This window comes from Mobula birostris, chromosome 17 (assembly GCF_030028105.1).
Source record: "Mobula birostris isolate sMobBir1 chromosome 17, sMobBir1.hap1, whole genome shotgun sequence".
In the NCBI taxonomy this organism is placed as follows: domain Eukaryota; kingdom Metazoa; phylum Chordata; class Chondrichthyes; order Myliobatiformes; family Myliobatidae; genus Mobula; species Mobula birostris.
In genome coordinates, this window is record NC_092386.1 from 57,194,028 (window position 1) to 57,216,117 (window position 22,090).

At 38.9% G+C, this 22,090-nt stretch overlaps 1 protein-coding gene across 4 annotated transcripts in view; it reads right to left on the minus strand.

Moving 5' to 3' along the window:
• Positions 1 to 9,238, minus strand: part of LOC140211696 (zinc finger protein GLIS3-like) — a 496,720-nt gene extending 487,482 nt beyond the window's left edge. Inside the window, exons 1-2 of one of the 4 annotated variants that reach the window (XM_072281766.1) lie at positions 8,766 to 9,236; positions 4,882 to 5,387 (exon numbers count right to left, since the gene is read on the minus strand). In XM_072281766.1, the coding sequence (XP_072137867.1) occupies positions 4,882 to 5,275 (394 nt within the window). In that variant the 5' untranslated portion in view covers positions 5,276 to 5,387; positions 8,766 to 9,236. Of the gene's footprint in view, positions 1 to 4,881; positions 5,388 to 5,712; positions 6,939 to 8,765 lie in introns of those variants that run through there. The other 3 variants (XM_072281767.1, XM_072281769.1, XM_072281770.1) reach the window with 3 other exon arrangements.
• Between the last annotated feature and the right edge of the window lie 12,852 nt (positions 9,239 to 22,090).

Consider the following 22,090-nt stretch of genomic DNA (forward strand, 5'->3'; position numbering starts at 1 on the left):
AAATTGTAGTGTCCAGATGTGTAAAGCTTATAGAGACCTATCCACACAGACTTAAAGCTATAATTGCTGCCAAAGGTACTTTGATTAAATAAAAGTCAGCTGGTGGCGCAGTGAGATCAGTGCTGGGCTTGAGAACGGAGGTTCCCGAGTTCGATCCAGTGACAGACCGCTCCTGAGCGTGCTCTCTATCCATGGCGGGTTGATGTCAAGCTCGCAACTTGACCTCATAAAAAAAAACACCGCCACGTCTGGTTTAAATTCCCAAGCGGAATATTGTGGAGGATCAAATACCCAAAACCCAAACCCAAACTGACTTGAAGGGGGATGAATTCTTAAGCAATCAATATTTGTAATTAATTTAGATCACTTTGTAAAGGTCTGTATTCACTTTGACACAAAAAAGTCTATTTCTGTTGTCAGTGTCAAAAAAGCCAAATTAAGTCCACTGTGATTCAATGTGGTAAAACAACAAAACATGAAAACTTCCAAAGGATGGATACTTTTTATAGGCACTGTACTTGTACTGTGATTGGAGAGGTGGTTTTGCAATTAAGATAAGTTAAAAAAAGCTAAGAATCTTTTTACTATAACCTCTCTGATATATTTTAATAGGATAAATTATAATAAAAGAACAAACTATCAGCCATATTTTAAAAATGCAGAATTCTCTTAAAATTTAACTGCTGCAAAGCAGCACAATAAATGTAAAAACTATTGAAAAATATAGTGAGATCATTTGTCAACAAGCCATGTTTTTGCAATGCATTTCTAGTTTTAAATATTTGTATGTTATTCAAACTAAAATTTCTTTTGAATGGGCTCCTAGGACTAATATTGCTGCATAAGAAGGCAGTTAATGCTGCTACTTAAAGCTTAGACTGAGTGTAGATTTTGGACATGCATCAACACAGAAGCAGAATTAATACTCAATAAGTCACATTGCCAATCTGATTTCTGTAATCAGATTGCTAATGTGATTTCTGTAGCAAGACTCTTACAAAAGTGTAATATTACACATTGAATGTTATTACTCCTGCTACAACTATTTATGAAATAGATTTTAGAAAGCCTTGTTTGGATAGATCAATTAAATTCTTGATTCAGCTGTACAGTTGGATTGTCTAACACTAAACTCCAGGTAACGTGGTACAAATAGTGGAACTGGTAGAAAGTCAAAGACAATCGTTTAACTTCAGTGCCACTCCATTTCAACTCTGTGTGTGTGTGTGGGGGGGGGGGGTATGGAGGAATTAATACCTCTATCACTGTTTGACAGAGTCAGTTCTTCCAATTATTTTCCCCACTGGTCAAAGTGAGTGAACCTGATGTTTGGACGATGATTTAGGTGCTGGACTGGATTGAAATGGTTAAGGTGAGGGACAGGCTAGTTCAGCTCACTGTCTCCGCTCTGTGTTGAGCTAAGGTTCTGTGGACTGACTCACTTTGTGGACTTCAGTTCAGACCACTATTTGCTTATGTTTATTGTTTGCATGATTTGTTTTATTTTCTCTACACGTTGGGTGTTTAGTCTTTTTTTAAAATGGGTTCTTTTGGATTTCCTTGGTTCTTGGCTGCCTGTATGGAGACGAAGCTCAAGGTTGTATAATGTCTACAATGCTTTGATAATAAATTTACTTTGAACTTTGAACTTTGGTCAAAACCACAACTTGTCGGGATTGCATTTCACAAAAGGCAAAGAATGTTAGGGCACCTATCTGCCATCTTGCAGACCTTTTTATGCATCAGTCACTAAATGTGCCTCATGCAACTGGAATGTGTTGGCATATTTTCAACACAATAAAGTATGACTTGTAAACAATAAGTGTGCCATACCTCTTCATGATCATTCAAATTAAGATTGTTTGACAACTTGAGTATGAAGATTTAGAGTATAATACTAATAACTATACATGCCATAAAATGTGTCATTACATTTATTTTCTACAGTAATCCAAAGAATAACATTATTTTATTAGTTTAATGTCACTTTTTTCATAAATTGGATATCTACAGTTAGAAATAAACTTATTTCATTTTGCTGAAGTAAATTAATAATCAGCTAGCTGAAGCAAAACTATTCAATGAATAAAGATGATCATTGACTACTTTCTTTGACACCTATTATATGGTTCACTATATACATCAGCAATCTGTCAAATATGCTGCAGTACTTTCAGGAAATCCTAGATGAGAAAGTGTAATTTTTAAATACACTTCCTGTGAGTTGAAAGCATAATTCATGGGAATTACTCACAGGAATTTAGAAGCTCTTTAAACTGATATTTTAATTATAGATCTTTGAAAGAAAATCTCTTTGAAAGAAAATTAAATTGCCATTTATTCATTGCTACTTTTGAAAACTGGTGCAAGTTGCTTTGAAGTAATGTCTAACCTCCGGATGACATTGGAGCAAAACAAGATTGACTTCTGTGCACAACACAAAGCCATAAATTTGATAGAAGCTAAAATCTCAGCACCTTTAGAATTTAAAAAAATGCCTTAATCAATTGTATTCCTGGTGAATTTCTACTTCAAATTATGAAAACTGTTTACTTGTTAAAGTGCAATAATGGTTCTCTTGAACCTGTTGGCGATCAGCACAGCTAAATACCTTAGTCTGAAATAAGCTGCACATCCGATGTTGGGAAACTTGATCTTCCCTTGCATTGGAGAGCCCACCTATGAGCCCAGTGGTAGAACAATAGATATTGTGGAGAGGGCATATTTTGTGACAATCCCATTCATTTGGACAAATGTAGAGGAAGGGCAGATATGTGTTTGAACTATTTTTATTCCCGCACATGTTTGTTATGTATTAGTATTTCTGTGTGCTTTGAGCTGTCAAAGACCATCAGAGCATTCAAGAGGCAGCACCTCAGGTTTACAGCAGCCTTATTGCCACTCAGGAGCCCCCTTTGCTTCTTGGGTGCAGAGCATCAACTTGTTTGGTCCTCAAAATCATAAAAGAGAAGCGCGGGTGAGCAGGCAGTGAGTCCAAAATGTGGGTCTGATCCAAGGTGATCCAGCCCAGAGTCTGTAAGGCATGTTTCATTTCAACAACTAGAATAGCTGTCAAAAAAATGCTATATGAGGAAAAAAGGGTGGCAATAGGCATTAGAGACTTAAGTGTTGCAATGGTCCAAATCTCTGAAGTGACACGATCACCTGAAGTACAACAGAACAAAAGCAAGAACCTTTTAATAGGAACAAATTAAAAGTCTGTTTGGACAGCAATATCAAAACTCTTTTGTTACAATATTCAGCATATACCCAATATGATCACCAGTGTTGTTGGAAATATTAATTATTGAATTTCTATTTTCATTTTTTGTAAACTGTTCTAATGTAATTGTTTTGGGAAAGCCTGAAGTACTTACACATGAAGCATCTTGTCTGTCAAAATGGTGCAGATTCTTTTATAACAGTTTTGACAGCTACCTGGCTCAAATGAACGCAATTGCCGTAAAGGAAAGTTCCTATTAGGATTTAAAATTCATGCTACTTTGTTCCAAAATCTAAAATTCTGTAAAGGCTCAATGAGATTGATGATTAGACTACAGATACTTTCATCTATACAAGCTCCTACTCAGATTAAGAAAATAATCTAAAGGTATATCACATGATTTCAACTTTGTGAAACATCAGAAGAGATCCTTTGGACTATTAATTTATTTCCAATGAGTCCAAACCCAAAGCAATTAAAAACCTGAACCAATTAATACTAAAACAATACTTGGCATACATGGATTATAGAATGGAAATAACATGATACCGGGCTCTGTTCAGGAAGACCAGAGAAGAAGAACTGTTTTCAACTATTCTACGCTATCATCACCTTCGAAAAATGATGCACGATAATTTAAGTGCAAAAGCAGAAAATCATTTCAAACAATAATAAAAATTCCTGGTCTTTTAGAATTGTATAATGACTGTGCCCTGTCAGGTTTCAAAAACAAATATTCTGAAATCCCCTTTCTGCACCAATATGTGATGTGATCATTCAGATAATTCCAAACAAATCTAACATTCAGTATAAGTGAACCAATGTAAATTTTTACTTTTTATTTGTGAAATGTAAGATTAACTACATATGGACGATCACCACACAAAATTCTAATCTGAGGTCTCAAATCAAAATTTGCCACAGTGGCAATCAGCCCAATTATAGTGTGCCAACTAACCAAGAAAGCCAACACACTCACTGCAGGTAACACTTCTAGCTTCAACTACATAAACAAGGGCGATTTATTTCTTTGAAATTATTTTATATATTATTCATTTTCTAAAATGTGCTTTATTTCTGCCTGTAACTACTGCTTTAACAGATAGTAACACTTTGCAGACTGATTATTTTTACTAGATAATTAATGATTGTCATATAATCTGGTGACTCATTTGGTGATATTTTGCAGTTCAATACTTGAGGATAATAAATCGGTATGCTTTATAATAAGCCATGTTGTTAAAAAGCTGGTTATTGATTCACTGCATGTGCTGCAGGAGTCCTGTGCAACAGTTACCAAGCAAAAGGTTAAAAAGGCTGGCAGTAACATTAGAAAGGGTCACTTACTATTTAACCAAGCATAGTTGAACTTGTTGGCAGTGTGCTGACATCACCACCAACATGCAAAGGCATGCTTAAGGTAATGGATCAGGACAGGTCAGCGCATTATTAATTAATCAGCCATTTAGTCCAATATACTTTTTTTACAGCAATCAAAGTAAAATATTCTATTTAGGCAACGAAAATACAGAACTTCTAAGAGCTCTATTAGCTCCTGAGCACTCCAAATGTATTAACTAAATTAATCATTACTGACTAACCCACGCGTACGTACTCTCAAGAGAAAACAATACCCACTTCAGTTTTAAAAATCTTACCTTTCACATTGCTGTTTGCAAGAATGCTTCCAAATTCCATGGATTTTGGTTTTGAGGAAAGGGGTGTTGAATGGCCTGCTGGCTGGGATACTGGAAAGATCGGTTTTGATACGACTTGCCTTCTCGGACTTAAAGCGGGTAAGTGGATGCCATTTTCGGGCATGCTGGTGTTTTGAGGTGTTGCGGTAGGATGCTGGCAGCCGTTCATTGACAGCTTCCTGTGCATATTGTTGGCGAGCATTCCAGCGGCAGGACTCGGTGTAGCGCTGTTTGAAGACGGGCACGGTGTTTCTGTCTGAATTCTGATTGGGGGGATCTGTTGTCCATTGATTAAGGCTGGTCCTTGAGGAGTCCTCGTCCCCCGGTGGTTAACATTACATGATCTTCCATTCATGTTTCTATCAGCTAGTCAGCAAAACCGATGTTACTTCCACAATCCACGGATTTGGTCAGTCCAACAAACTTTAATGACGGTTTAATAAATTATCCATGTATCAGAAAAGATCCTGTCAAATGAACAAATAATCACTTATCAAAGCATGTTTTATTATAATGTATTAGATGAACACATGGATGATTATCATATACAATTATTCCCCCTGTTTGATGAACGCCTATTGGTACTGCTTTGATCATATGAACTTGCACTTTTACCCTAATAAAACTCTTAACCTTAAAGTGCTAAACAATTTAATCTGCACTTTATGCAGGAACTGCTTCTAAGTAACAGTATATGCACCCTGTCTACATCAATTATTGTAATCGAAATTGAATCACTTCAACAAATAAGTGTGATTGATTCATTGCTGGCAATGTTGAGCCAAAACTTACCAGGTTTTACAAACAGTGACTGATCCCGAAAGGCCTTTTTAAGAGGCTTGACAGAAAACAAAAATAAGTTATCTGAGCAGACGCGAGCATTAAAGCAATTCCAGAGATTTAGAAATAAAGACAGAAAATCCCCAACAGGTCAGGCAGCATATGTAGATATAAAGGTTCAGAGCGTTGATCTTTGATCAACGGAAATCAATTCGGGTTCTTGATATGTCTTATTTATTTATTATTATTATTTTGGGCGCTTTTTCGTTTTTTTTTTGTATTTGCGCAGTTTGTTGTAGTTTGCACATTAGTTGTTTGTCCGTCTTCGTTATTTAAAATTTTTGATTGATTCTACTGTGTTTCTTTATATTTGCTGTGAATACCCGCAAGAAAATGAATCCCAGGGTAGTATATAGTGACACGTGTACTTTTATAATAAATTTTCCTTGAACTGCGAACTTTGTAGTTTTTATTTTCTTTTCAGCAGATATGAGGTCGCGGAGATGGTAGTACAGCAACGTTGAAGCCGAATTCTTAGAAATGGCATTGGTATTCGTACTCAAAACATTAGCTGATATTTCTCAAAGGCCACTAATTGCAAGCGTACTCGTTTCTATTTTCATTTTTCATCTTTTATTGAGGGTTGGAAAAATGATAATGCAGCCAGCCTGAGGGCGGCAGCGATAGAAATAGTAATCGAAACGGGAAAGTAGGAAACTGAAAATAGTCCAGAATTATTTTTGGAAACGTCCCATTTGATGTTCATCATTGTACTGCGCTGAATATATAGATTGGCTTCACAAGTCACCACATCTCGTTGTAGATTGTTCAAATCGTCCTCTTAATTCAGAGATTTGTATTTCTTGATTTTATAAAAGTCTCCGTTATTTTACAAGTATCTTACACTCCAAACTCCAACAGGCAGAATGTTGGACAGGATCTGACTGTAGACTATTTAAACGGATCGTTGTTTAGCCATCAGAGATAATCCGCAAGCGGATCGCGACACGGGAAAAAACAGGAGTACGTGTGCCAGAAATCCAAAAGTTACTATGTAACCATGTGAGCAGAAACACGCTGTGACATTCCTGTCAGGGTTGTTCAAATAAAATCCAAAGAAATTGCAAACTGACAGGTGCCGCAAATACATCCACCCGGTATGTTATGAAGACTGGAGATAAAACTCCTGCCTAGAGGACTACAGGGAACGCTCGAATCCCCGGTCCCGGCTGACAGGTGAAATATCAATCAAATGTTTTCGCGAGGCTGGAACCAATTGGTTTTCTGCGTATCACGGAGAGAAGGAAGCAAGAGGCGGGGCGGGAGAAAGTCAGGGATTTAAGTTCGTCTACCCTCTCCACAGTACAGGATCGCAGTCGGTACGGTGGAGGGAGGTTCGGGAACAAGTAGGAGCAGCGTTCCGCCCGCTCCCATCTCGGTTTGACCTGGCAGTATCATCCACCGTGACAGGGGAAAACACATAGCACAAGCAAATACAAGGCGCAGTTCAGCTAGACTTTTCAGGGACGAGGGCAAGATATCCAAGGTCGGGATTTCATTCTTTTCCCCCCAGTAAATGGTTAAAATCAGTTGTAACGATGGATCCACGTAAAACAAAATACAAAACATGTTGTTCGCCAGTCGGATAGTTTACCCCGTTTTCAACATTTAAAAAGGAGACGAATGACAGTGGGCCAAGCCAGGTGTTGTGCTTCCATAATAGCAGAGTATATTCTGAGGAAAACAGGGGGACTCGGTGTTGGACGGTTAAAGGCGGGAGACGGTGGATCAGCCCAGAGGCGCGAGCGTGTGCACCTGGCGGCGCGAGCGGACTGGGCCCGGCTCCGGCTGCGGCTGCGGCTGCCAGCGTCCGCACTGCGCGACAGCCCTGCCCACCCTCCAAACAACACACAGACAAATAACACCTCGAAATAACTTTGCCGATTCAGCTTTAAGTGCAATAAATAAACTGCAGTATTTCAAGAGATTGAATAGGAAGGATGTACAAGCAACCTATATGCACCATAATACACGTTAAATTAAAAAGGAATTGACTGGTGACCACTTTTAATAAATCCTAGCGCGGCGTCATGCACAATTATTAAGTGAACTACAATCATTTTACATAAACAATTCCATGTCTTCAATCGGAGGCAACTAATATTTTGACGATTTTGTTTTTACAGAGCATCAAAGACACGCTCTCATTTCCTTGAGAAATACTTAATCCGTGATTATTTTGTGGGTCTGGGTTTAAATCATGAACATGTTCTATTGCTGGTCTCCGGGAAAGCAGCAAAGGAATGAACCTGATATATACACCACGGTTTCGCTGTTTCGTCTGTTCCCCGCGTCAAGTTTACAATACCACCAGTTAACTTTACCACTTGATACTATCGATTTCTTGTGAATAATCCCCGCTCGGTGCAGTCTTTTATAGTACCCCCGCGAAAAAAAAAGCACTTTGCTTTGGACCTAAATCTGTCACTTCCAGCCCCCGACGCCCACCTGTCATAAATGTGCGGTTTCAGGCTGGTGTTCCCTGAAAGACGTTTTGCAGTCAAAACTTCTAGAGTGGTTGGTTCCCTGGGGAATGAGGAGATATTGGACAACACACATAAAAGTTGCTGGTGAACACAGCGAAAGTTGCGGTCACCAGCAACTTTTATGTGTGTTGTTTGAAATTCCAGCATCTGCAGATTTCCTTGCGTTTGAGGAGATATTGGAGTTCCTTTTAGTTTCATATCGATTGCAGAGCTTCAAGGAAGAGACACTGCGATATATAAATGTGCTTGTTTAAGACATTCCCCGTTCGTTTATATGTTTGTTCACACTTAAAAAAAACATGTCTGCTCACTCAAGTGTTATCTTCACCTCTGTTTCGACAAATTTCAGATACACAACACGCCGGAGATAAAACTGTAATAATCTCGAATTGCACTGTGTCAATCTGACACCTATGACACCAACAGTCTGCCTTCACACCGCAGTTACTGCACGCAGATCACGGTGAGAATGCTGTCACAGTTTACTTTTGCATCCCGGTCAGATCAAGAGTCACTTACCGGATAGTTAAATGATCCGCCCCCACCACAGAGCCCTTCATGACCGAGAGTGTGTCTGGATCCAGGCAAATACAGTATTCCGCAGTGAAGTTACTCGCCGTTCAAGGATGAAGCAGATCCCATGTCGCCAGTGAGTTTTCCCAGCAGATCTCACTCTGGCCGTACAGAAGCATTTCCTTACTCTTTGTTTTCGCCAAGGGGGAGGGGTTCAACAACTCTTTTTGTTAACTTTGGGATCTCTGGTATATGTTCGCCTTTTTATGTGATGCTTGGTGTTATGCTGTGACTGGAGCTGTATCATGCCAGTGACGAGTATGGATCTGTGCTCAACACAGCTCGAGTACGGGGGCGGGTAATTGGTAACCGATTTGTGGAAACTCATTCAACCGAGGACTTGGGAGCTGCAATAGCCATTCGCTGAAAGAATTTTAGCAAGTCCGCGCTCACTCATGCTACAGCGGAGTTTCGCGCGACAGCGTGCTTTAGATATGTACTCTCCGCATTGTTTCCGCTGAGATGTCTTTCATCTCTGTGTGCGTTTGATTAACAGGCTTGAATGCAATATGAATACTAATATCTGCTCTGCACACGGATGTGGTGTTGGCGAATCCATTGGAAACAGCTTTCTTCATCCCTCTTAACGATGATCACTTCTAAGTACGTTTTAAATATACCAATTCGCACCGACAGTGCATTCGGGATGATGTGATTTAAAATCAGAATAGCTTTAAATAAATAGCTACTTTGATTGTAAAATTGTCTTACAAATGTAAGTGACGGCGTTATTCAGGAACTTAAAAATGGCATGGACGATTGCAAAGGGTTAAATAGTTACCCAAAGTGATGCTTATGATAAAGTAAAGCACCATTCATATATTCTAACACTTGTATATGTTTCGCGAATCTGGCCACGTAAATATGCATATAATAGGAAGAAAATATTAAGTCATTTAGTTACACATTTTTGAAAGATTTTTTTTGTAATTCAAAAGCTGCTATCTCAATGTAACCAGGAATTACATATTCTCTTGGCTACCACAACCCACTGAGAAATGATCACCATGCCAGACATAATTCTCATCTACCTTGCAACAAGCACTAATCATGACGTGGATAAACGTCAGTGTATTGTGTGATTATGGCTGGATAACGGGAACATCATAACACACTTGGAATGGTATTTATTATTCTTCATTAAAATAGGTGGAAATTCAATTCACTTTACAGTGAATGATCAGCTATGAAAACATTCTGAACCAATGAATTTTATGTATTTATTGACCATGTCCATGCAGTTATTAAGCAACACGCACAAAATGCTGGAGGAACTCCTTTGGACTTTGGCTGAATTTCGTTTGCTCCATCTCTGATCCTCAGTTTCTGCACTCAGCTTCAGCTCCACCCCCTTTCAGGCGCTTCTGCATCACGATATCTTCATGCTGCATCTCCTCACCCATCAGTTCCATCTGTGTACTTATGGTCATTAGTCCTTGTCCAAGGTGTTCTGACTCTCAGTGCATGTTTCTAGTTGACTTAAAGCTGTGAAGATCAACAATAATCCTTCACCTTCTATCAAAAGCCTGATAAGAATTAAATGTCAAGTGCCTGAAAACTGCAAGGAAGCCAACAGAAGAAAATCTGTGCTGAGAGACTCTGGGGCAGTATTAATTGAGTTAATGCTGGGTCGTTGATTTGCAAATGCTGTGTTTGGCTTCATAATCTCACTGGAGAAAATTTAATATCACTTGGGATGAGTTGGAATTGATAAAATGAGGGAACAGGTGAGGAGGAAGAGTCTATACTCAGTAAAACTTGAAAGGCAGCATGCCAGCACTTTAAAAACAAGATGCTACTAATACCATTGATGATAATCAGTATGTGGTAGTGGTGGTCAAAATACAAAGGACAGGATAATAATGAACAAGGTATGTGTTTGCGTGCATACTGTATATTGATTTAAATTAGTCATCGGTAACTGATTTAAATTAGTCATAGGTAACGGGATTCAGAAAGCATTTAGACAATTATGGAACTATGGAGTAAAGATATTCAAAAGAAATGAAGATGGAATTTAAGAATAGGGACACACTTTAGTAATAATAATAGTGGAAATTTTGCTACTGCATTGTGGCCTATAATTGTTGCTGTAAAGTGGTTGTATACCTTTATTCAATTATACATCGATATGGAGCAAAATGAACATGGTAACAGATTGAAATAATATTTGTAAACTGCTGTAATGAATAGGCAAGACTGGAAATAATATATATAATTTAGACATGAATCCACGTATATACTGCTAAAAGCTTAGTTTAAACCTTACATTTGAAGTCAATGGACTACTTACAGAAAAAACTAATGATTTTTGAATTATTCTACACCGCACATAGACAAACAGATAAAATATCCGAGAGAGCCAAAGACTTCTTTAAGATAAAAAGTTACAATATTTTTCATAGACATTGATACAAAAGTACTTCCATTGTAAATTCTTAGTTTTATGCTATGCAAGCATATTGCATTCTAATAAATCTATCTTTAGTGTTGAATAGACATTCTGTATGAGTATGTGCCCGAATCATCATATTAAGCCAAACATATAAAATTGGCATATGGCATTGTGTATTTATCTGGATAGACATTTATTTATATTTATAATGAATAGATATGTTCATCACATGACCTGTATGCCTTTGAAATATGTGTCTTATTGGTAACCAGGTAAAGTTATCAGTTATTTTTCAAATTGCTAATGAATGTTTGCATTTTCTATTTGGACCTAAGACAATAACTCCAATGAGTCAAAAACTATTCATTGAATGTGAAATGTTGGACACTTTTTAGCATGTAATAAAGGCACAGTGTAAATACAAGTGATTTCTTTCTTCCATAAGGCACATGCATGAGACATAAAGCAGCCACAATGCAAGACAGCTGCAACTGTATAATGAATATATCACTGTAGGACTTCAGACCAGATTATGACAAATTATTAATTATATTATTATTGCAGGGTGCTAACCAAAGCTGTTTGAAAGATTTTAATATTAGCATTTTTGCAACTAAATAATTGAGAAATTAACATAATATTTCTTTTGAATAATAGTATGACACAAAAATTGTCTAGGTATATCAATTTGTGTGAGGAAATGTATTATTTTTAATGGAATAATGTTTACTGTGGGGTATATGTTTCCTGTTTTAGATCTAAGATCATATGAATAAAATAGCCACTGATAGAAATTTATGACTATTAGATTACTCTATACACTGGACATAGGCAAAAATAGATGAAATACCTTACAAAGCAATAGGTTTTGTTTACATAGAACATTTATTTTCTCTTAATTTTACATCATTTTACTTCCATTGTAAATTCTAGGACTCTCATTTATGGTAGAGGTTTTCTATGCAAACCTACCACATTCTAATTAAATTCTGTTCATAATGGTATCTATGTAATCTGTTGATTTTGTGTCCCTCCGCAATTATTGCAGGGAAGCTCCTTGATCTAACTAACTATTTCTCTGCTTTCCAAATCAGTTTTAACTTCCTCGAATTGTGAAGCTGGAGAAGGCAGACATGTCAAATGATTCAGAAGTAATTGATGAATATAGTAACTATATAAACTATTTACAGCTTTATGTTACCCAGAGATAGGACTCAGAGTATACATATACCAGTGTCATCAATAAGATTGGCTATTTCTTACTCTGTAACATCACCAAACTTTTCCTCAGCCTCTCTGCAGCTGAAATCCTCATTCAAGCCTTTGTTACCTCTAAACATGTCTCTACCATTGCATTCATGGACATTCTGCCTTGCTTGGTTCTTTGAAAACCTGAAGTTAACTAAAACTCTGTGCCCATGTCTTCATCTTTTCACTCATCACCCTTGATTTGAGTTTCAGGTAAGATATCTCTCAGTTCTAAAATTCTCAACCATACTTTCAAATCCATTTTTAATCCCGCCTTTCCTTATCTCTGTAATTGCCTCCAAATTTGAAACACTCTAGGATAACAATGTATATTAATCCAAAGCTCTTGATCTTCCCTGAATGAAATTACTGTTGACTGTACCTTCTGGTGTTTAGTCTCTGAAGTTCTGAAATCCATTATGTGCTCACTATCCTGCCACCCAATTCTTGCCCCTCTATTTCCTCATTTAAAACAACTCTTTAAATCTATTATTTTCACTAATAGTTTGTGTCACAATCAATATTCCCTTACATGGTTCTTCAACAAGTTACTTCATGTCTTATAATGCTTTTTAAATTTTGTTTTTTCTTAATCTAAAATTGTTACATAGTTCTCTATTGCTGATGTTGTGAGGGTGATGCGGTTGGGAACAAATTTCATAGTTAAATTAAATGGGAAGGATTGACCTCAAAATATTATAAAATTTTGTCGACCGCACAAAATATTTGTGATAGGTCAACTTGTGCTGCACACAAGACTAACAGAAAATATGAATATATAACTTTTAATGCAAAGTTGTTTTACTTATTAATATTGTTCTTTGTTTTTTTAAAATTCTGTCAGCCACAGTTCTTCATTAAAATCTTTGTTGAAATGTGTGACACCCTCTTATGAAAGAACAATAAAACAAATTATAGATCTTTCTTATGATCTGATCATTCTACTTCTACTAAATGTTTCACAGATATTTTAATTATAGTTTTCCTTTGAAGTTCTGCTGCATAGAGAATGGGACTTATAAGCTATTTAAACTCACAAACCTGAACTTCTGTCCAATTGTCATTCTTACTGCCTCCAGCTGGAGTGCAATTAAACCAAAATGGAACACAATGCGCCATTGAGCCAAATCTTTTTTATCTCTTCACCTGACTAACTTTAACTGCATCTTACCTGACCTATTTTTGATTTTCTGTGTAAATGAGATGAAGGTCATCTGCATTCCATTACTACTCTTGCCCTGTGCTGATTCATTCCCAATTGTATTTATTTTCTGATTGACTTAACAGATCTAATTTGGATGGAAATTGAAACCATTGGATCACTGAAATGTAATTTTAATGTACATTTCAGCTTGAAATTTTCCATTTTTTGTTGCTCTCTGCAGATGCTGTCTGATCTGTTAAATATTTCTGGCAGGTTCTGTTTTGATTTCAGATTTTCAGTGTCTGTAGTATTTTACTGTTAATTTTTCCCGTCCTCCTCCTTTCTTTCGCTTTTCTTCTATTCCATCCTCAAACCTTTTACCCCTTCTCACCTGCCTATCACTGGGTCCACTCCTCCTTCCCTTTCTCCCATGGTCCACTTTCCTCCCCTGTTAGATTCCTTCCTCTCCAATCCCTTACCTCTCCCACCAACTTGGCTTCACCTATCAGCTTCTATATCCTCCTTCCCCTCCCCTCATCTTTTGGTTCTGGCATCTTCCCCCTTTCATTTTAGTCCTGATAAAGAGTCTCGACAGGAAAAAACAACTGTTTATTCATTTCCATAGATGCTGCCTGACCTGTTGATTTCCTCCAGTATTTTGTGTGTGTGTGTGTGTGTCTGTGTGTGTGTGTTGTTTTGGATTTCCATCATCTGCAGAATTTCTCTGTTTATATTTCCCTTTAATATATTTCATTGTACAATTCTTGAATTAGTTGAAAATAACTGCATTGGATTTCTGTGAGTCCATTCTACAATGGACAACTGTAATCAATTTTCTTTGTTGGTAATGATCTGTTGTTATTAAATATTTCATGTGTTGGCACATGGCCAAGTGGTAAAGGCATTCGTCTAGTGATTTGAAGGTCGCTAGTTCAATCCTTGGCTGAGGCACAGTGTGTGTCCTTGAGCAAGGCACTTAACCACACATAGCTCTGCGACGACACCGGTGCCAAGCTGTGTGGGTCCTAATGCGCTTCCCTTGGACAACATCGGTGGTGTGGAGAGGGGAGACTTGCAGCATGGGCAACTGCTGGTCTTCCATACAACCTTGCCCAGGCCTATGCCCTGGAAACCTTCCAAGGTGCAAATCCATGGTCTCATGAGACTAACGGATGCCTATAAATATTTCATAAGCAAATATGAGAGTTTAAAGTGTCAATTTACTTAACAGCTTCCTCCAGTTATACGGAGCTAAATTTGTTAGTTTGCTAATATCATAAGGATTGGAATATTGCAACTATTAGGTTTGCCAATCAGGTTTGCTAATGCAAAACTTTACAAACTAAACAGGAATCACTGTATTAAAGCACAAATGGTGGGGATGAGACCTGTATTACTCACATGCTCTATCAAGTTTCAGTTGAATTTTGGCATAAGTGCAAAGACACTTACTGCAGAAAGTTTGTTTCATATACTGTATCTGAAGCTAATTTTAACTGAATATTCTACACTATTAACACATTAGACAATCCATAGGAATAAGTTAAGTAATTAAAATAGTAATTAATGACGGATCAATTTTAAGCCTGTTTTGCACAAATGTTAAATACAAGAGCTTGTCCCTAATCACCACTCTGCTCTTTTGCTGTGAATTGCTGTTTTAGAAACAAATAATGCAATTATATAATGAAATGATATCAATAATAACAATTATACAAATAAATAACTGTGTGTTTAAAAACTTGGTATCACCTTTAGTTTATAGTACCTGCTTTGAGTTTCAGTACCTGCAGTTCTGATGAAAGGTCAGTAACCTGAAATGTTGACTCTATTTTTCTTACTATAGATACTGTCCAACCTGGTGACTATTTCGGGCAGTTTCTATTTTTGTTCCTGAAATATGATTTACTTGGCTTTATTCAATATTAGTGAGATATTTTCTGCGACATATTTCATACCTGTTCACACAAATATATGTATAAAAACTATAAATTCTAAGATAGCTCTTTAATACGTTTCCACTTACAGATCTGGTACTTATAGATCTAAGCCATGATTTATGGGAGCATATAGATGACTGTAAAGTATTTGATTTGAATCTTTATCATTTCCTTACGGCTCAATACATTGACAAGGGCATCAGAACAATACTAATAGATAGGTAGACCGACACAAACCGACTTATAATAATTTATATCGCATGTTTGGTCAAATGAAGATTAAAACATTCTGTATGTTCAAATCATTCATCTGAAAATATGATGTACCTCAGTCATCTCAGAAAATAAGTTACAGACGGGCCTTATCAGATGGAAAGGAATGTACTGACGTCTGGGAATTCTAGTAATTTTTAACTTTTGAATAATTTGTGTAACAAAAGCTTGTCAGTTTAATGTGAATTTATAACAAGAAGTAAGTTCCTGTAAATCGTTCCATAGTGGGTTTATTCACAGCTCTGCTGCAGAAACTTCCTTGTTCATTTTGACGTCATGCACTCATTCCAGTTTCTATTTACTTTAGTCTTTCCTGAAACTAAGGACGACATTTTGCTGATTGGCTCACTTCCTTCACAGCAAGCGTTCCCTGTAACAGGCAGAGATGAACAATGGTTAAAACCCTTGATAGATTACTACAGTTCAGTATAACATGGCTAGAGTGTTTGAAGTATTTAATTCGAAACTTTTAATAACCTAAGCTACTGTTTTGATGCTGTAACTGAGGTCACTCAAGAGATTCATTTCTTTGATAGCTTTTAAAGTATCTGGGTCCTGAATAAGTATCTTATCTGAAATTCTGTGAAAGAATCCCATTTTAATTTACAGTTTCAAAATAGATTTATGCATAACACACAAAATATAGGAGTGGTCAGAAGTGCCATTAACTTGATTGGGAAATCTTAGTGATTAATTCTTAGCACATTTGCCTTACATTTCTTGCTCGGTTGTTTTGGCTTTTCCGTTGAAGGTTACATATGTAAGTTCAGCAATAGTGTTAACCAGTTTCAACTTTTCTGACACTAAACAAGAGTAGTGTAAATTGGATTTTAATCCTCAAACGCTCCAAGGCTGAATGAAGTTCTATTCCACCTTGCACCATAGTCATCTTGGCATTTTACAGAATTCATGTTGCAGTAATAGTTCGAATCTGAAACGGATTACTGTGGCATGAATCAACATTTAGATTAACATTTCTGCTAAAACAGGATATGAAAATATTTGAGCCAATAATAGCAAAGCTCATCTGTACAATATCTTTTGTTTGGGTACTAAAGGAATTGATTTGGTCCAAATATGGTTAGCAAGACATGCACATACTTTTGTTGAACAAACCACGCCAATCGTCATATTGAGAAGGAAACTAGCATCTTGCATGTGAAAATACATGAAGGAAGCACATTGAATCATCACTCAGTGTGCCTTACCAGCAAGATAATGACATTGCCAAGTTGGACATCAACAATGCAGCTAGAGCACATGGAAAAAAACAGAACTTTTCCCTTCCTCTCTTCACAACTTTTCTATATAAAGGGATTGTTGAGTACTTGCAGGTGTGTTGTTTGTTTTAAGGAGTGTTGGTTGGTAAGGCTTTTTTTCCCAGATGTCATGGCAGTTTGGGAAGCCTTTAAGAGAGTACCATAGCAGAAGGAAGTATGCATCTCAAGCCTTCAGGAAAATAATATTGCCTCCCAATATTATCAGTACTTTCTCTCAGGATTGTGGTAGGATGGTACAAAGGTTCATAGTTTAGGGCTACACTCGAAAAGGGAAGGAGAAGAAGAAAAGCTAAAGGAGGAGTATTCACAGGAACCTCTATGCATTTGATCTCAGAATGCTGGTGACCTACATGCACCACTGTGAAAAGCACAATGACAGGAGAAACTGTTTCTGTGAATAGTCCTGAAGGATAAAACCTCAGCTTCCGCCACAGTGCAGGACCTGAGCCACGTTTGCCAATGGCGGTTAAGGTCAAGATAGTCAATAATTTTTAAACATATTTTTCTAGGTTGGAGCAGAGAATATCTGCAACATATCACAGGTTACATATCACATATAATATCAAGGAGTCTATGGATGCACTCTACTTCAGACTAGGAGAATTCTCATCAGCAGTGAGGTACTTACAGTAATTCTCAACCCATTCACACAAGATTACCCTTTATGTTTAATACCATGATGGCAACCATTGTGAAAAGATAGCCAAGTGCAGGCAATGCTTCTGCCATCTGAGATATAGAGGAGCCTTGCGTTACTCTATACGGCAGATCTCAAATTGCATAACTTGGGTGAGGCAATATTCACATTGGTCTAGAGGATCTCTCACCTCCTTTCCATATTACTGATGAAGATCTCCCACGGTATGTCAAGAAAACATTATTCTCCCTCTCACCTATGGATTGCTACCTCACTGCCAAGTTGCAAAATGACTTCCACTACTTGTTGCCACAATCATGAACGTCTTTGAACAAACATGGGTTGGTTTCAATCAGCAACTTGAACTAAGGGTGGCCGCTCAGAAAATTTGCCCTCTCAGTGATCCCTTGAAGCAACCAAGAGCAGAACAAGTTCTGGATTTGTGGTGATAAGTAGATAGTATAATTTGTAATTTTGGCTTTCAACTTGTTCTACTTCTTCTTAGGAAAGTGGATGACTTATATCTGCTCCAATTTCTTAGGCTCAGGGGTTGCTAACAAAGGAATTGCAGACTCTTCGACACACTGGACCGTGTCTGGATATGAGGCAGTTGGAGAGTAATCTGTGAGATGGTCCATTCTTACCACCATTTATGCGTGGTCTCTGTGCGCTCTTAGGACATGAACTCCTTCTTCATGTTGGGTGTGAAGAATCTCACAAACTCCTTTAACTTTCACCTTAAAGCTCTAGTACTTGACATCGCCACCCTGGGAAAAAGACTCAATCTACCTTATCAATAACTCTCATAATTTTACAGATGGTTATCAGATGGTCTGAGTCTACTAAGCAAGTGGTGCTGCTGGAGCTGACAGTCCCATGGGAAGATAGCTTGGAAGAGGCCTTTGAAAGGAAGCTCTCCAAGTACGCAGGACTGGTCAGCAACTGTCAGCAGGCTGGATGGAGAGCGAGGTGTATCCCAGTGGAGGTTGGTTGTAGGGGATTCGTAGCCCGTTCTTTAGTTAGAGCCTTCAGCATTTTGGGCATCGAGGGAGAGAGGAAGAGGAGAGCCATCCACAGTACGACCGATGCGGCAGAGAGGGCCTCAAGATGGCTGTGGCTCAAAAGAGGGGAGCCATGAAGTCATAAGTAGCTAGCTATCTGGACACAAGCTGGGGCCTGATCAACCCCGGCTGGGTCATCTGGAGGAGGTTGTTTGATGTTGAAAGACCCGAAACACCCGATGATTCCAGGGACATCACTGAAGATGTGTCCAAAAGCATCAATAGATGTATGTACACAGATTGCCTCTCAACCTCCATCGCTCCAGAGAAAACAATCCACATTTATCCAACCTTTCCTTACAGCTAATTCCCTCCAATGCAGGCAAAATCCCAGTGAACTTCTCCTCTACTCTTTCCAAAACCTCCACATCCTTCCTGTAGAGTAGTGACCAGAAGTGTACACAATACTCCAAATGTGGAGTTTTGTGTGGCTGACTTCCCAACTCTTTGCCTTCTTTACCACTATATCCACTTGTGTTACCACTTTCTGGGAACTAAGGATTTGTACCCCAAGATACCTCCATGCATCAGTGGTCATGGGGGTCCAGTCATTTACTGTGTAGGTGTAACTGGGACATCAAAATTGGGGATGATGCCATGAGAGAGGAATGTTTTTATTTTGTTTGTCCTTCCACTGAACCTGAAGGAATTTGAGGATTTTTGCAGTGACTGCTGTCAGTGTTTATCCAGTGGTGTGAAGTGCCTCCTGCAGTTAGTACAGATCAGAAAAGCATATAGGAAGGAAGAGATTACTGAAGCCCAATAGACCATAAATTCTGTGCCATCGCTAAGGTCTTGATCTTCAAATAAATACTCTTTATTTAATTGAAGGTAGTCTGTGTATGTATATTCAAGGTAGTGGTGAACTTCACTCACAGCACGCTGGATGAACTCAGCGGGTCGGGCAGCATCATTGGAAATGATGAGTCGACGTTTCGGGCCGGAACCCTTCATCAGGACTGAAGAAAGAAGGAGAGGGAAGGATTTGAAGAATGCTTGTAGGTTCAGTTGAAAGACCGGTAATTTGAAAGACAAAGGGGTGGGGGAGGGGAAGCATCGATGTCATAGGCAGGAAAACAATGGGTAGTAGAAGAAGGAGGCGGAACCATGCGGGAGGTGATAGGCAGCTGGGGGAGGGGGCAGAGTGAAATAGGGATAGAGGAAGGGAATTACTGGAAGTTGGAGAATTCTATGTTCATACCAAGGGGCTGGAGACTACCTAGATGGTATATGAGGTGTTGCTCCTCCAATCTGAGTTTAGCTTCACCATGGCAGTAGAGGAGGCCATGTATGGACATATCTGAATGGGAATGGGAAGCAGAGTTGAAGTGGGTGGCTACCGGGAGATCCCGTCTGTTGCGGCGGATGGAGTGGAGGTGCTCGATGAAGCGGTCCCCCAATCTGCGTTGGGTTTCACCGATTTAGAGGAGGCCGCACCGGGAACACCGGATGCAATAGATGACCCCAACAGGCTCACAAGTGAAGGGTTGCCTCACCTGGAAGGACTGTTTGGGGCCCTCAATGGTGGTAAGAGAGGAGGTGTAGGGACAGGTGTAGCACTTACGCTTACATGGATAAGTGCCGGGTGGGAGATCCGTGGGGATGGACGTGCGGATAAGGGAGTTGCGGAGGGACCGATCCCTGCGGAAAGCGGAGAGGGAAAGATGTGCTTAGTGGTGGGGTCCTGTTGAAGGTGGCGGAAGTTGCGGAGGATAATGTGTTGGATCCGGAGACTGGTGGGATGGTAGGTGAGGACAAGGAGAACTCTGTCCCTGTTGTGGTGATGGGAGGATGGGGTGACGGCTGAAGTGCAGGAAATGGAGGAGATGCGGGTGAGGGCATCATTGATGACGGTAGAAAGGAAACCACGATCCTTAAAGAAAGAGGACATTTGAGATGTCCTGGAATGGAAAGCCTCATCCTCGGAGCAGGTGCGGCCAAGACGGAGGAACTGGGAATAGGGAATGGCATTTTTGCATGTGGCGGGGTGGGAAGAGGTATAGTCGAGGTAGTTATGAGAGTCAGTGGGCTTGTAGAAGATGTCAGTGGACAGTCTGTCTCCAGGTGGTGAACTTCATCATTAATAGCTATTGTCCAGTGTCCTGCTGTGAACCTCTACAATCTCCACCCAATGCAAACTTTTTGCACTAAGGAGATGCCAGTCAATATCAGGGAAGTTGAAGTTCCCCATGACAACAACCCTGTTATGTTTGCAACTTTCCAAAATCTGCCTCCCAATCTGCTCTTCAGTGTCTCTGTTGCGTGCGTGTGCGTGTACGTTTGCGTGGTGTTTGGGGGGGGTGGTCTATAGAATACTTCCAGTATAGTGATTGCCTTCTTCCTGTTTCTGACTTCCACCTACACTGACTCAGTATGCGCACAAAATGCTGGAGGAACTCAGCAGGCCAGGCAGAATTTATGGAAAAAAGTACAGTCGAGGTTTCAGCCCAAAACACCGACTGTACTTTTTTCCGTAGATACTGCGTAGACTGCTGAGATCCTCCAGCATTTTGTGTGTGTTGCCTGAATTTCCAGCATCTGCAGATTTTCTCTTGTTTATGACACAGTAGACAATCCCTACATGACTTTCTCCCTTTCTGTAGCTGCGATACTATCCCTGATTAGCAGTATCACTCTACCACCTTTTTTTTTACCTCCATCACTGTCACTTTTGAAGCATCTAAATCCTAGATCTTCTTGCAGCAAGCCTTCTGTTGACTCGCTGTTGAACAAGCACAGCTTAAACTTACAAGGAGTGTCCAATGCATGCATATCCAGTCTTGTTCAAATCAGTGCCAAGTAACTTAACCAGTTATTCACAATGTAATTACAAGCTAATGTTTTAAGCATGAATTTGTTTCTTTTTCACCTTAAGAGCTTTACATTTTGCAGCAATACCAAGGCACATGAGAGGCATGAGAGACAGGTCCCAAACTAAGGCAGATTTGATGAGATGTCACATTTTCCTGCAGGAGGCAGTCTCACTCAGTGGCAGCATTAAACACTGCTTTCATTCACACTATTAATTAACTGTCTAAAGTTTTGAATGTGTCCAAGTTTTCATGTAAATATGCATTCACGGGACTCTATTCTAATCTCAAGTTTCATTGTGCAACCAGGCAACATGCATTAGGTTGGAATCCATCAAACCAGTAACTACATTACAAATGCAGAACTAAGGAAAAGTGTGCTGAAGACTTTAAATGCCTCCCTTGTTAAAAAATGCTTTTTTTTTGGCAGCTATATGTCTGCTTAAAATTTAATTCCACGTTTCTCTGGATTGCCCACTACAA